General features: G+C 42.3%; 1 protein-coding gene across 1 annotated transcript in view; it reads left to right on the forward strand.

Annotated features, from left to right (window-relative positions):
• The window catches only part of CHN2 (chimerin 2), a gene marked incomplete at its 5' end in the record, with an annotated part of 160,100 nt that overhangs the window by 85,394 nt on the left and 59,361 nt on the right, over window positions 1-15,345 (forward strand). The window contains 3 exons of the mRNA XM_082299117.1: window positions 6,420-6,451; window positions 9,520-9,633; window positions 11,300-11,585. Of these exons, the coding sequence (XP_082155243.1) occupies window positions 6,420-6,451; window positions 9,520-9,633; window positions 11,300-11,585 (432 nt within the window). The remainder of the gene's footprint in view (window positions 1-6,419; window positions 6,452-9,519; window positions 9,634-11,299; window positions 11,586-15,345) is intronic.

The raw sequence follows: 15,345 nt of genomic DNA on the forward strand, positions 1-15,345 counted from the left end.
TCAAACATGAGCTTCCAAAGGCCTTTGTAGAGTGCCAGGAGAGCTGTGCAGGGTTTCATTTCTCTTGGAGCATGCATCAAGATTAGATGTCATTGAATGTTGCTGTCTTTGTAAGATTACTGGATTAGTAGTGATTTAGGTTGTTTTACCATACATCTTATTTCCTGATCAATGTGTAAAGAGTTTTAAACAATTTTGGCATTCACTGGTGTTTCACAATTTATACAATGATGAATTTCATTAGTGATTTTCAGCATTTTCCCTATGGTTTCTGGAACAACAGCCAGAAATGCCTGCTTTGGAAGAACATTTTTGGTTTGAAATTGGCAATAATACCTTTTTCTAAGCCAAAAAATTATCATCTCACATTTGAATTGAAAGCTGCCATGTACTTCTAGTGGAGAGGGAGAAACCATTTAATTTATCTTTTTGTATGGGAGAAGTAAAAGCAAGCCAGGATGCTCTTTAAGGCAAAATATGTTTCCACTAGTGAAGAGCTTTAATTTGCCTTATGTAATTTTCCTCATTTTTGTACTTTGTTTTTGTCTGTTAGCATAAGAGTCCATAAATGATTCAAACCCTCTGATCTCTCTCCTTGCTCAATGTCCAGGGAGTGATGCATAGAGCCAGCTGGTTGCCTGGGAAAGGTGGCTCTATTTTCAGCAAGGAAATTGTGAGGACTGTACTGAAAGTGATGGAAGTGTTCTTCATAGGCATTACCGATGCAAAAAAACCTGAGTGTGTGTGTCCTCAGAATACGACTGATTGTTCTGGGCTCCTACCACCAGGAAACGGTCACTTCCCTACCTGTGGATTTTCTGCTCTTTCCACTGCTAAGAGTTCTTTTAGGTGGATCTGCTTGACTTTGTGTGTGCAAGCCCATTTATAACAGGAGAGGAAAAGCTAATCCCAACTGAATTTAAGTCACCTTTGCCTTCTGGAATATATAGAATTTCCCTTGAAGTTTTTACACAGTCTGCAGTCAGCACAAAACAGACCTAGTGGCTCCTTTGATATTTTTAAGCCTCTGCTTCATCAATTGTGCAGGCTTTTGGTTTATTTCCAACTTCAGTCCAACATTCTGGTTTTGATGTAGAGACCCTGATGTTATTTTTGATCTGTTATCTTGCTTTAACTTTGTTTCCTTGTGTTTGTTCCTAGGGATAAATTTGGTTAGGAGAGAAATTATTATTTCAGGGTAAAGGTTGCAGTGAGCACAAGAGGGGATTTTTAGATTCTGAGGCACCTGGATGGTCTGACAGATCTGGAGCTTCGTTTTGGGAAATACTACAGTATCTTTCCTGTCTATAGCCAAACACTGAAGTTGTGGTGATTTTAGACACATGAATGCTAAAAGATGTTAGAGTGAAAGTTTTGTTCTATGGAATAGGGGAAAGAAGAGAGAAGTAGAGAGGAGAGGCTTTGTGTGGATTCTCAGCAGAGCAAATCTTTTGGCTCATGAACAGCAGGAAGAGTGGAAATCACATTGTCCAGGGTGGTTTAGTCAGTTGCTAGTTAAATGATAAAAATTTCACAGAAAAGTTTGTATTTTTGCATAAATAGTGTGAGAAGGATGAAAAAAGTGTGCCTCCCTTTGTTCAAGGAGTTATTTCCAGATTGCTTTTACACTTTCTATATCTATTGTTATATATATATACATATATGGGGGAACTTGTGCTTAAAGGTAATTTTGAGGGTGGGTGCTAGTAACTAATTTTTCTGAGGTAGATTGGGGTTTATTCTGTATATAAATGCTATCAAGGTAAAGGAGTATTTTTAAATAGAAGCAGATTCTGACTACTAAATGGAAGTCATGCTTTACTTCTATAGTCTAAAGGTTTTATTTGGCTATTTTCAGTGTACTGAGTAGCCTTTGTTTCCACGGAAGAGAAGATTGCATGTGGTGGTCTTACCTAACCCAGCTTCTGATACCCATTTTTTAATTGAGTTGCCAGCTAAATCTATGCTTTCAAGGGTTATTAAGGTCTTTAAGGATGACAGGAAGGCTGCACAGTTCCAAGATAACAAAGTCACATAGTGCTATTGAAGATGAACGTACGAACAACCTCCTTTCAAGACTAATACGTCTTTTCTTTATATTATTTTTTTACTTATGAAAATAGAAACTTAAATTGAATTTTTACACTTTCTTCTCTGAGTTCCCATATATTCACATAGAAACACAGCACCTGCACTTTGCAATTCCTTTGATTCTGCTCACTCTTCACTTCTGTGTTTTCTTTTCCCTCTTATTCCTGCCCCTCAGAGCTCAGAAATGTTTGTATCAAGGTATTATTCCTGGGCAGGAGTTTCAAGGGTATGATACTGCTATTGTTAGTGCCGTGCTAGAAAAGAAATGCCGAGCTGGGAAAGAAACACAGTAAGGACTTGATTGAACTCCCATAGGTTTTCCATTGAAGATTCTCATTATCTTGTACAGACTTTTGTTCATCTTGTGCAGTGTTGTAGCCCTAGTGACTGCAGGGTAGAAAGTCAGCTGCTTCTCTTCTGTGCTTGGTGTGTAGATTATTGAATCAAAAATGTGACAGTTATGCATTTGCTATTCAGAAAAAAAAAAAAAGGAAAATCTTTGCCAATGAGTGAAATAATAAGATATTGTGAAAACAAGAACAAGGGCACTTGTTTCCAGTCAGAGAAATTGAGCAAAAATCACTAAATGGGTTTTATGCTAAAGAATGAAACAGTCTTGAAACCACAATTTGTCTACATGCATTAGCAGGTATGAAGTAGTAATTCCACTGATATAGACATCTTTATTGAGATATACAGAGCTCAGGTAATCTTCTTCAATAATTTGGAGGCTTCATGTTTATTTTATATGAAGTTCTGTCACACTGGTATGAAAGCACTGACTGAAGCTGCAGCCCAGCGAGATGACACTATTGATACGTGCTGCAGCTGGAGAGGTAGGGGCTCCTTCTGAAGACATTGAGGTGTGGATGCGCCCGAGCAGAGAGCCGGGCTATGCTGATAACCCATGGCCGGGCTACGCTGATAACCCATGGCCGGGCTGCGCTGATGACCCATGGCCAGGCTGCGCTGATGACCCAAGGCCAGGCTGCATTAATGACCCATGGCCGGGCTGCATTAATGACCCATGGCCGGGCTGCATTAATGACCCATGGCCGGGATTCATTAATGACCCAAGGCCAGGCTGCATTAATGACCCACGGCCGGGCTGCATTAATGACCCATGGCCGGGCTGCGCTGATGACCCATGGCCGGGCTGTGCTGATGACCCATGGCCGGGCTTCATTAATGACCCGTGGCCGGGCTGCATTAATGACCCATGGCCGGGCTGCGCTGATGACCCATGGCCGGGCTGTGCTGATGACCCAAGGCCAGGCTGCATTAATGACCCATGGCCGGGCTGCGCTGATGACCCAAGGCCGGGCTGCGCTGATGACCCATGGCCGGGCTGCGCTGATGACCCATGGCCGGGCTTCATTAATGACCCATGGCCGGGATTCATTAATGACCCATGGCCGGGCTTCATTAATGACCCATGGCCGGGCTGCGCTGATGACCCATGGCCGGGCTGCGCTGATGACCCATGGCCGGGCTGCATTAATGACCCATGGCCGGGCTGCATTAATGACCCATGGCCGGGCTTCATTAATGACCCATGGCTGGGCTGCGCTGATGACCCATGGCCGGGCTGCGCTGATGACCCATGGCCGGGCTGCATTAATGACCCATGGCCGGGCTGCATTAATGACCCATGGCCGGGATTCATTAATGACCCATGGCCGGGCTGCGCTGATGACCCATGGCCGGGCTGCGCTGATGACCCAAGGCCAGGCTGCATTAATGACCCATGGTCGGCTGCATTAATGACCCATGGCCGGGCTTCATTAATGACCCATGGCCGGGCTGCGCTGATGACCCATGGCCGGGCTTCATTAATGACCCATGGCCGGGCTTCATTAATGACCCAAGGCCAGGATTCATTAATGACCCATGGCCGGGATTCATTAATGACCCATGGCTGGGCTGCATTAATGACCTAAGGCCGGGATTCATTAATGACCCATGGCCGGGATTCATTAATGACCCAAGGCCGGGATTCATTAATGCCCAAGGCCGGGATTCATTAATGACCCATGGCCGGGATTCATTAATGACCCATGGCCGGGATTCATTAATGACCCATGGCCGGGATTCATTAATGCCCATGGCCGGGATTCATTAATGACCCATGGCCGGGATTCATTAATGACCCATGGCCGGGCTGCATTAATGACCCATGGCCGGGATTCATTAATGCCCAAGGCCGGGATTCATTAATGACCCATGGCCGGGATTCATTAATGACCCAAGGCCGGGATTCATTAATGCCCAAGGCCGGGATTCATTAATGACCCATGGCCGGGATTCATTAATGACCCATGGCCGGGATTCATTAATGACCCATGGCCGGGATTCATTAATGCCCAAGGCCGGGATTCATTAATGACCCATGGCCGGGCTGCGCTGATGACCCGTGGCCAGGCTGCATTAATGACCCATGGCCGGGCTTCATTAATGACCCATGGCCGGGATTCATTAATGACCCATGGCCGGGCTTCATTAATGACCCAAGGCCAGGATTCATTAATGACCCATGGCCGGGATTCATTAATGACCCATGGCTGGGATTCATTAATGACCTAAGGCCGGGATTCATTAATGACCCATGGCCGGGATTCATTAATGACCCAAGGCCGGGATTCATTAATGCCCAAGGCCGGGATTCATTAATGACCCATGGCCGGGATTCATTAATGACCCATGGCCGGGATTCATTAATGCCCATGGCCGGGATTCATTAATGACCCAAGGCCGGGATTCATTAATGACCTAAGGCCGGGTTTCATTAATGACCTAAGGCCGGGATTCATTAATGACCCATGGCCGGGATTCATTAATGACCCAAGGCCGGGATTCATTAATGCCCAAGGCCGGGATTCATTAATGACCCATGGCCGGGATTCATTAATGACCCATGGCCGGGATTCATTAATGCCCATGGCCGGGATTCATTAATGACCCATGGCCGGGCTGCATTAATGACCCATGGCCGGGATTCATTAATGCCCAAGGCCGGGATTCATTAATGACCCATGGCCGGGATTCATTAATGACCCATGGCCGGGCTGCATTAATGACCCATGGCCGGGCTGCATTAATGACCCATGGCCGGGATTCATTAATGACCCATGGCCGGGATTCATTAATGACCCAAGGCCGGGATTCATTAATGACCCAAGGCCGGGATTCATTAATTACCCATGGCCGGGATTCATTAATGCCCAAGGCCGGGATTCATTAATGACCCATGGCCGGGCTGCATTAATGACCCATGGCCGGGATTCATTAATGACCCATGGCCGGGATTCATTAATGCCCAAGGCCGGGATTCATTAGTGACCCATGGCCGGGATTCATTAATGCCCAAGGCCGGGATTCATTAATGACCCATGGCCGGGCTGCATTAATGACCCATGGCCGGGATTCATTAATGACCCATGGCCGGGATTCATTAATGCCCAAGGCCGGGATTCATTAGTGACCCATGGCCGGGATTCATTAATGCCCAAGGCCGGGATTCATTAATGACCCATGGCCGGGCTGCGCTCATTGGGGCGCCCCGGGAGCGGCCCCGTGCCAAGGCCGGGCGGGCAGCGCCCCCTGCCGGTCCCGCCGCGGGAGCCGCCGCCATGGGACACGGGGACCGGGAATGGCGCAGGGAGCCGGGGCTGCCGAACGAGTCACCCGGCCGCGCGTGCCCAGAGCTCATGGCATCCCTAAGATTTGGTTCAAGCCTCTCTGAAATAATTGGGAGTTCTCCCGCCGACTTCCAGTGTACTTTGCGTCGGGCCCACAAAAACTTGAGACTTCACAGAATGTAGGACTAGGTGTAAATACATAAAACCCGGTTTGTTCAAAGCATATTAGACATTTTGTTTTCAGTCTGTTGCCATGTAAAGGCAAAAATGTATATGAAGGATATATAAGTATATATAGTATATATACATAATGCATATGTAATATAGATAAAGGGTATACAAACGTATACAAAGGGTATATAACAAAAATGGTCCTACTTTATGTTATAAATACGAGATTGGCAAAACTGCAGTAAAATATTCTTTGGTCAGATTTCATACAATTATGTGTCGTTCTATTATTTGACCACTGATTCGTGTTTTCCCTCCCTGAAATATATCAATAAAACCACCTTTTCTGTTTTCATTTTTCTGTTCTTCTGTGTAGTCATGTTCCAGTCACAGTTCTGAATGTGCAGAATTTTGTAGCTTGGATGGGTGCAGTAGTCCTCATTATTCATCAAGAGTAATTCATTTTTATGTAGTTTATTTGGAATTATGTTTTTAATGTTTCTTTCCTTCAAATTTTAGGTGGAGAACAGACCAAAGTATTACGGAAGAGAGTAAGTGTTTTCTCTTTTAAGTGTCTGTTGGATGTATCCAAAAGTTGTTGCTCTAGAACAAAAAAAAAAAAAAAAAAGGCACTGTAGAGGTCTAATAAAATATTTTATTTTACCTTTCACTTCAAATGGGAGCCAAGTATAATGAAAGCTTGATAGTATAGCTTTGTCACAGTCCATTACTGCTGCTCACAGTCCTTGGATTATGCTGTTGTGTGAGCCTGCATGTTTATTTTACTTTTCTCAGGAGAGTTTTGGGGGGGAAAAAATTGCCTGGGGTATTTATTCCTTTTATTTTGGTTGCTGCTTAAACCTGTTAGTGGTCCTGCACTGGCCTGGAGAGGGGAAAAGCAGCTTGTCTCTCTCAGTGCCTTTTTGTGAATGTTCCGATGCTTTCACCACCCTACTGAGTTGTGGAGGTATGTGTGTATATACTGCTTGTGTAACTGCTGCTCTCCCTGCTAAAGTTACGAGGTCCAAAATGCCCAAAGAAGAGGTGTATTTTTGTTTGAAGGAAAATAACAAACCACTAGAGTGTGATTCCTTTGCACTCAGCAGTCTTTTTGCCGATAAATAACTAGGAAGGGGCTGTGTTGTGCATTAGCATGGAGGTCTGGGCAGGTGAAGTTGAAAGACACAGCCACTGCAGCAGCCACCCAGACTTGGCATTTGGCCTTTACTTGAGTAATATGCTGAGACCCCAGCCCTTATCACTAGCTAAATTACTTAGATCCCATGTTCTTTTTTTTATTCCATCCCAGACATACCATCTGTGTTTAATGATCCTTTTCTACCATCAGAAGGCTCAATAGCCGGTAGCTTTGGCCGTGATTACTGAAGTTTCATTTTTTAAATATTATCTTTGCCAATGAGGAATTCAGATGCAGCCACTAGAGTACAACAGAGCTGAAGACAGCAGCCAGTTGAGTAACACTTCACACTTCCTACAGCAGGACTTGTAAAACCATTGCTGCAATCTCTTACCAAGGAGCGTGCTTGGGTTTGTGGAGCAGCAGGGCTGGCAGGAACTGCAAGACATCACCCTGGTGAACCTGTCCAGGCAAGATCACCTTAGTTATTATCATTCAGAAAGGAAATTTCAGAAGTACTGAGGCAGTCCTGTAAAAGCAATTGACTCAGTACTCAGTAGTACTTAGAAAGAGAAAACAGGAATTTCTAGGGAAAGAAACTGAAAAACCCATAATTACATTATTATATAATTCTGTGATGTGGCTGCATTTTAAGTAGTGCACATAATTCTGGTCCTTCTCTACACTTTCCTCCTTCATCCCTTTCACAAAGGTTATAGGAGAAGAGAAAGGTGCTGTGAGGGGCAGCAATGGTGGAGCGAAGGGATGCAGCTCCTGCCGCAGGAGAGCAGGTCTCCTCAGTGGTGCCCAAGAAAGGGACATGCACAGTGTCCTTTTCAAGTTCATTGCCAGAGGCAGCTGCGGAGGCCAAAAGCACCGAGATCTAAAAGGGTTTACAAGTGATATTCTCACATACATGAAGGGCAAGGTCACCAGAGATCAGACACGATTGTGTCTAAAGCAGTGATGGATAGACAGGGATGTGAAGTGAAAGAAATCTGTCACTGCTTCCTGCACTCTTTCTGTAAGCATTTCTTGTCAGCTGCTGTCAGAAGCAGGCATTAGTTCAGGGGATCTTGTACCACATACAAGCTCTTTTCATGCTCTTATAAAAATGTGCTAAAAATACCCATAAGAAAGCCCAGACTACCCAGTGCTTACCACTCATGGTTAAAGAAATTTCGCAGGTGCCCCAAGTATCCCATACAAGTGATTTGTCCTAATATCTAACCTAAAGCCTGGTGTATTTTGTGGGGAATAGCTTATGCTTATTATTTTCGACTAAAATTATGAATTTCCCTGAGTTTACTGGTAAAATCATGTTTAAGTTATGTCATTTAAAGGCTGCTCATCCCCCACCTGTACAGAGAAAAAAGATGAATGAATTCACATTACTTTTAATACAAAGTCACTCTGGAAAGGTCATCTAAACCTAATATTTTCAACATGTATTATCTGTGAAAAGGCAACGTAAAGAGAATGGAACAATTGCATTTACATCCAGTGTGTTTTCTTCTCTTTCACTACCAAGCCAGAGGCAGTGTTAGGAATGTGCCACTTCATATGTATTGTCAGAAAAGAGAAAATGCTGAAGGCCAGTACATTTTAGTGCCTTTTTTTAGACAGCAGCAAAAATAGAAACTTTCAAAACCTCTGAAGAGACCTCAGAGACTTATCAGCTAGCAAGATGTGCGTAGGAGTTAAGACTCAAACTGCTGTCAAGACTGAATTTGTACTTATGGAAAGATCACTGCTAAATATTGGTTTTCATAAGGTTAATTGTGCATCCTAGGCCCTCTTTCTTTCTAAAAATAGCAATGACAAAAGAATCAGAGAAGTATTGCATTTTTCCAGCACTGAATGAGGAGTTCCTTGACATGAAGAAAACAGTGTTCTTCTCAAGAATTCTCTGAACCTTCTTCGACTTTAATATATGCAGAATAGAATTTTGAATAATTGCTTCCATTTTTGTCTGTTTTCGTTACAAATTTGAGGAAGCAATATAATATTAGAATAAAGCAAATTGATAATAAGAAGACCTATGATTTTAATTATACTTAAATATTTATGTATATAAGTGCATATCTTTAAATAAGTACATATTTAAATACAATAATTGCATTTTTTTTTTAAATGCCTTTTTGCCTAGTTTTCAATTCTGTTGTAAGGCCATTAAAAAGGAATCAAGGAGGAGGGGCGTAGACTGGTAAAAGAGCAAAGTTGTGAAAAGACAGGTTATTTACAGAAAATAATCTCGGTTGCAGCTGAGTTTATACTGACTGAAAGTGCCTTTACAAGTGTAATTGTTGTGTCTATGCTGAACTTGTCCAGGCCAGGTGACCATCCTGCTCCTTGGATGCCACCCTGATGGTTTAGACCACGGTACTCTAGAGTGCTGAAGTTTTCAAATGGTTTCTGGGGTGGAGAAGGATGTTTTTCTGGTTGGATTATTCTATAAATCACTGAAATATCTTCCCTTAGGTTTCACGGGATCATTTCTCGGGAGCAAGCAGATGAAATACTTGCTGGCGTAGAAGGAGCGTATATTCTTAGAGAAAGCCAGCGGCAACCCGGCTGCTACACCCTTGCTCTCAGGTAAATGCTATTTTAATAGAGGCTTACAGTTACAATGGAAATGTGCTTAATGGAGGGGATTATATTGGTCCCTTTTATGTGAAGTCTGTCTCCACCGTTACTTAATACACTGTGTGATGCCAGAGTGCTTTTACACCCTCTTGTCAGCAGTTTGACCATCACGGTACTGCAGCAACCCAGTTTCTCCTTCAGCACCTGGCTAGGAAGTCCTTTTTCAGAAGCAGATTGTGCCCATTTTCAGATTTTTTTTTGCCTAGAGTTAAGTTTTGTAAAGATGAAGCATCTCCTTGAAAACTCTGTAGAAGATGTGAGGAATACGGAACAGGAATGCATCCCAGTAGAGGGCACAGCCAAGTTGTCCTCTGAGCTCAGTGTTGTGTACAAACATCAACAACTATCTGTGATAATAACCCCAAATAAAGCTGGGAAATCATGATGTCCAGAAGCTGAAAACTGGCAGTTTCTTCAGGCAGTAGGACCACAAGTTTGTCATAGAAACACGTGAAGCATGGATGCTGCTGCTCAAAGAAGGAAGAGTCTGCTACTCAACTGAATGAAAAATGCAGTGGGAACCCAAGCTCCAAACTCAGTACCCCTCACAGGCGCCTTTCCTGGCTTAGCTGTGTCATTCAAAACCTGCCCCCTCAGGTCTTAAAGACACTGTGTACTAGTGGCAAGAGGACAAGATTTCAGCTGGGTTTTGATGAAACCAACTCCTTGGCAATATTTTGCAATTTTTATAGCATTATTACTCCTGTGAGATATACACAAACTAAAAGTCTCCATTTTTACCCTTCTGCTGGTAAGATACGAAGAGAAATCCTTTGAGGAGTTACCCCAAGTAGCTGTGATACAGTGCTGAAATCATGCTTAGAATTTGTATTGATGTGCAGATGGTAAAGCTGGAAAAGCTGGTGAGTCATGCCAACTAAAAAGTGGTGTAAATTAAAACCAATTTGTGTCAGCTGAAAAAGAACAAGCACAATTTTTTGGGATTTTGGAGGAGATTTCAAAATGAAGAATAAAAAAAAAATAAAGGATAAGAATTATGGCAAAATGCCTATTGTTTTGATGAAACAACATGTTTTCTAAATCCATCTGGATAATTATTTGTAGAAACAAAAAATGAATTTAATTATAAATTGGGAATTCATATGAAAAATGTGGGTGAAAAATAAGAGGCTTACACCATGTGATTTGAAGGCCCAGCAAAATCTACAAAGACATGCAGTTTTGATGCAATAAAAGGACCAGTTAACACAATATCATATCTTTGAATGCTGTAATCAATGATGGGATTCCAACCTCAGTGTCACAAACTGAATGTACTGCTACAGCACTTGGATTATTAAAACACTTAAAAAATCCAATAGATTACACCTGCTGTAAATAGGGCTAGAGTTTTCCTACATAACTTTAGATATTTAATTGGGCCCTGAATTAGGAGCTTGGTCTCCCTGGCTTCCTTACAGAGGGTGATTCAGACCCTTAGGATTTTGACTACTTGGTAGATGTCCACCTCTTTGTTGACTGTAAATATGCCCATATGTGGTTAAGCACTCTCTTTCTGCACCTCAAAAATGCTTCAGGATGGAAGAGCCTTCAACACAGTCTGAATTCTCTCTCTCTTTCTTCTCTCCCTCTGTTTTTTTTCTGGTGTTTGCAGGTTTGGTAATCAGACCTTAAACTACAGGTTGTTCTATGATGGGAAGCACTTCGTTGGGGAGAAAAGATTTGAATCAATCCATGATCTGGTTACAGATGGCCTGATAACATTGTATATAGAAACAAAGGCTTCTGAGTATATTTCCAAAATGACAACAAACCCCATATATGAGCACATTGGGTATGCCACTTTGCTTAGAGAAAAAGTGTCCCGGAGGCTGAGCAGAACAAAAAATGAATCAAGAAAAGCAAGTGTAACGAGTGAAGAAAATACTCCAGTTGAAAAGGTAAGTATTCAGTTTAAAAGTTTTGTAATTAATACCAGTCTTTCTATCAAACCTGAGAGGAAAAGGTGTTATGTCAGAAGATCTGTCCCTATTTTTCTATACTTTGACAAGTATTGCTATCCCACTGCAAAATTTACATCCTGTTAATATGACCTTGACTCCCAACTAATATTTGACTGGAGCTTATGATGAAAACTTTCTAATAAGTACCTAATGCAAATGTTTTCACCATGTAAATATATGGGTATATACAATTTAACTTAGGAGCTACCTCTAAAATTGGTCACAGGTTATATTTGTCGATGTATATACTCAAGCATTTTCCACAGTAGGGTTATAAATCTGGTTCCCACTGACCCTTCACCACAGCTCAAGTTTGTTAGCTTTCTGTACATGGTCCAAAGCTCCTCTTCTCTGCCAAGCCTTTGGTGGATGGGTCTCAAGTTGGGATATTGTGTGTTTTCTTTCCTTTTCATGGATCTGAAATTGGGGTGTTGTCTGTTTGCCTCCATTTTTTCTTGCTCTTCTCGTTTGAAGTGGGCTTTCCTTCATCTCCTTCTCTCATGCACCATATCCCATAGCATTGTATGGACTAGGTCTTACATGATGATAAACTGAGAATTTTGTGCAGTTAGCAGCCATCTGAAGATGTAAAATTAGAAATTATTTTACATATGAGAAACAGCCTTGTAAGCAGTGGCATGTGGATATTTTCATTTCCCAGGTGGTATAGCAGTAAGAGCTGTCAAACAAAACTTTTTTTTTGAGTCTGGTCCTTGTGCTGAATTGACTTACTGACATCTGCTAAGCATACTTCTGCAGTGTGACTGTTGATTTTAGTGCTGGCCGGCTAGTTGGGGACTAGAGCCAGTTTGTATTTGGAAAGCAGGGAGTGAATTTGCTGTCATATAGTCATGGCAAGTATGAAAAGAGATCAGCTTTTTTTGTTTGTATCCTCATCTCTAGGACACTTTTAGCAGAATTATCTGTTGGGTTCACATATCTGTGTTGGCTGATTATATACTGGCTTGGATTTCTCAGTTATAATAATTCCTTGAGTGACTGACCTGACATGTAAACCTATTCATCCTCTATAACAAATTAATTCAATTTATAATGACATTTTTAGGGAAGGCATACTGATGCAGGGAAGGCCTTCTGAGAATGGCACAAGTCTTCCCTTCAAGTTTATTTCAAAATGAATCCAGTGGTAATGGTAGTTTTTGGTTCAACTGAATGGTATTGCAATGTCCAAGAGGAGTATATGCCATTGACACATCCAGTGCTCGTTCAGTTGATTCCTGTGATTGGTCACTGGTTGATTTTGAATGCTGTAACAGGCATGAGAAAGGGAATTTTTACTTTATTTGAGGCACAATAAGAAGTAGACATAGTGCAGTGTGACAAGCTTTTTTTGTGTAGATGTTTCTGTGTAAGTAAGAGAATGGTCCAGAGGGTGTTCAGGAACGGGTTCATTAGTGGGATGGTTGTAAATATTATTACATTCGTGTAGTGTAATAAAGCAATCATGATGATTGAAACCCATGCTACATTCTCTAGGAAATCAGAAGAATTTGTTTTGTACAAGGAAAAATACAGTTTCAAAATTGTGTTTAGTTTTACTTACAGTTTTTGCAGTTGAGGAGCAAGTCTTTTGTAATTCTCGAAGTGCTCTAAAAGGCCTCAGAGGAGTTTGCTCTAGTACCAAATATTCCATAACAGATTGTGTTTTCTGTTGTGCTTGGGGTTGGATGTCATTATTCAGGCTGGGCAGCTTTCAGTAGGTGGTGTAAAAATTGTAGACCGACAGAAGGCAAACCATTGCTGAAGGGACCCCCGCCTCTCTCCTTCACCACCAGCTTTTTACTGATGTACGGTTTTGTGCAGCTACACAATAGGTGACACTAGCAAACAGCTCTGGATTAAAACTGACTCAGCCAGAAGAAAGGATAAGTGAATTTTCTGCTGGATCTGCTACCTGATGCAGCTCATATGAGTGGAAATGCAGCACAGAGGAGAGTCCAAGATTCTTCCCTGATGACAGCTTAAAAACTTACTATATTGGCTTAATGTGAGAGGAGTGCTGCATTCTTAGTTCCAGGTACCTGTGCTTGAAAATGTTTGGAGTTAATGTAATGCTCTGGCAATGGTGAAAACACACCTCTGGACCTCATTAGTGATTGTATTAGGTCTTCTTTTGTATTGCTGTGGAATGAAATTTAAGTGTTCAGAGGATTATTTACCTCTGAAGTGGTTCATGATGTGAAAGGCATCATGAAGGCACAAGGCCTACAAGGACTTGTGCTCATCTAGATTTCTGTACATGCAGGCAGGAGCAGCCTGTAAGGCTGGGCTCTGTGGCTGTGCTGTCATGTAAAAATAGCTGGCTTCAGCTAAGCCACTACACTGTTGGCAACCTTCTGTGCCTTCTCCTATGCAGAAGGAGGAATAGCAGCTGTTTCTAACATATTTTTCTTTCCAGGAGGAGTAGGAGCAATCACAGCTATAAGAGGAGTGGGGCTAAATAGGCAAGGGGATCTGCTCAGGCTGGAGACCTGATTTAGCAGCTGAAGCCTCCATATTGATGATTAGGACTTCTCTACCAGTACCAGTAGTTTTCCATCATCTCATGCAGATACACGTGAAAAAAAAAGATTACATCAACTGAAATATTGGCAACTAAAAAAAAAAAGCTCACAAAAGTCTGTATGGTGAAGCCTACCATAGCTGCTTTTGATTCATATTCTCCTGGGGGAAATCATGAGAGGTTTGGTAGTGGACAGAGACTCAGGGGTCACCTTCCATTTTGTTGCTCACAGTAGCCTCAGGTAAAGTATAGACTTGGCTTTGGAATAAACTGGTGAATTATCAAGTGTTTGTCAGTACTAACAAATGGGGATAAAACAAAATAAAGGGAATTTCATGTTTGTTTTTATATAAACTTTAGAAGTCCTCTAAAACAGAAGAATATTATGGGGAAGTGGTAGTTCAGTGAGAGTTCTATCAGATGTTTTGCTTGAGGCTGACATGTTGTACAGTGTATTAGACAAAGGCCATGGTTTGCCCACAAATCACAACCTTCACCCACTTCTGTAACTCCAATAAATTTCAGACCCCTAGAAATAAGTTAATGAATATTCAGTATGACATTTTCCTGCAAAGTAAATTCTTTGCTGAATGTGTGAAAAAACATTCATGTTTTTTTTTCTGGCCAGCTGAACAGATAAAATATTAAAAAATAAGATTACTGAGCTGGTTTGTTTGAAAGTGCAGCCTAGAGTGTTTTGAATGATTCAGAAATGATAGGGAAAAGCCATACATGAGGGACAGAAACTTCCATTATTTCTCAAGAGGAGGATGAGAATTCAGCGCTCTAAGGTTAAGCACCAGTACTCTTCTAAGAAATTAGGCTCTTTACAAGCGAGGTTTTCTTTCATACTGAAACTAGTTCCAGAGTGTGAAAGTGCAGCTGAAGGCATTCATCTCCTCGGTGGGTTTGTTAACGCCATCCAGGGAGTCTGTTCGTTCTGTCACCTCCCGTGTTGACAGCAGGGATTATTCAATGTCTCCGTCACTCCAGTGCCACTGCTCCCATGGGGTGGGTCAGCCACCAACGCACAGGCTGGCAGGAGGAGCCAGCATTTGGATGAGATGTCTTGGTACTGCCTGGGGTACTTGTCTATTCCCATAATGATAATTTCTTTGAGGTTGTAATTAGTGGAGTCATGCCCATTCCAGAAGGGGGATGTGATAATTGGTC

The sequence above is a fragment of the Coloeus monedula genome, assembly GCF_965178545.1.
Source record: "Coloeus monedula genome assembly, chromosome: 1".
Lineage (NCBI taxonomy): Eukaryota > Metazoa > Chordata > Aves > Passeriformes > Corvidae > Coloeus > Coloeus monedula.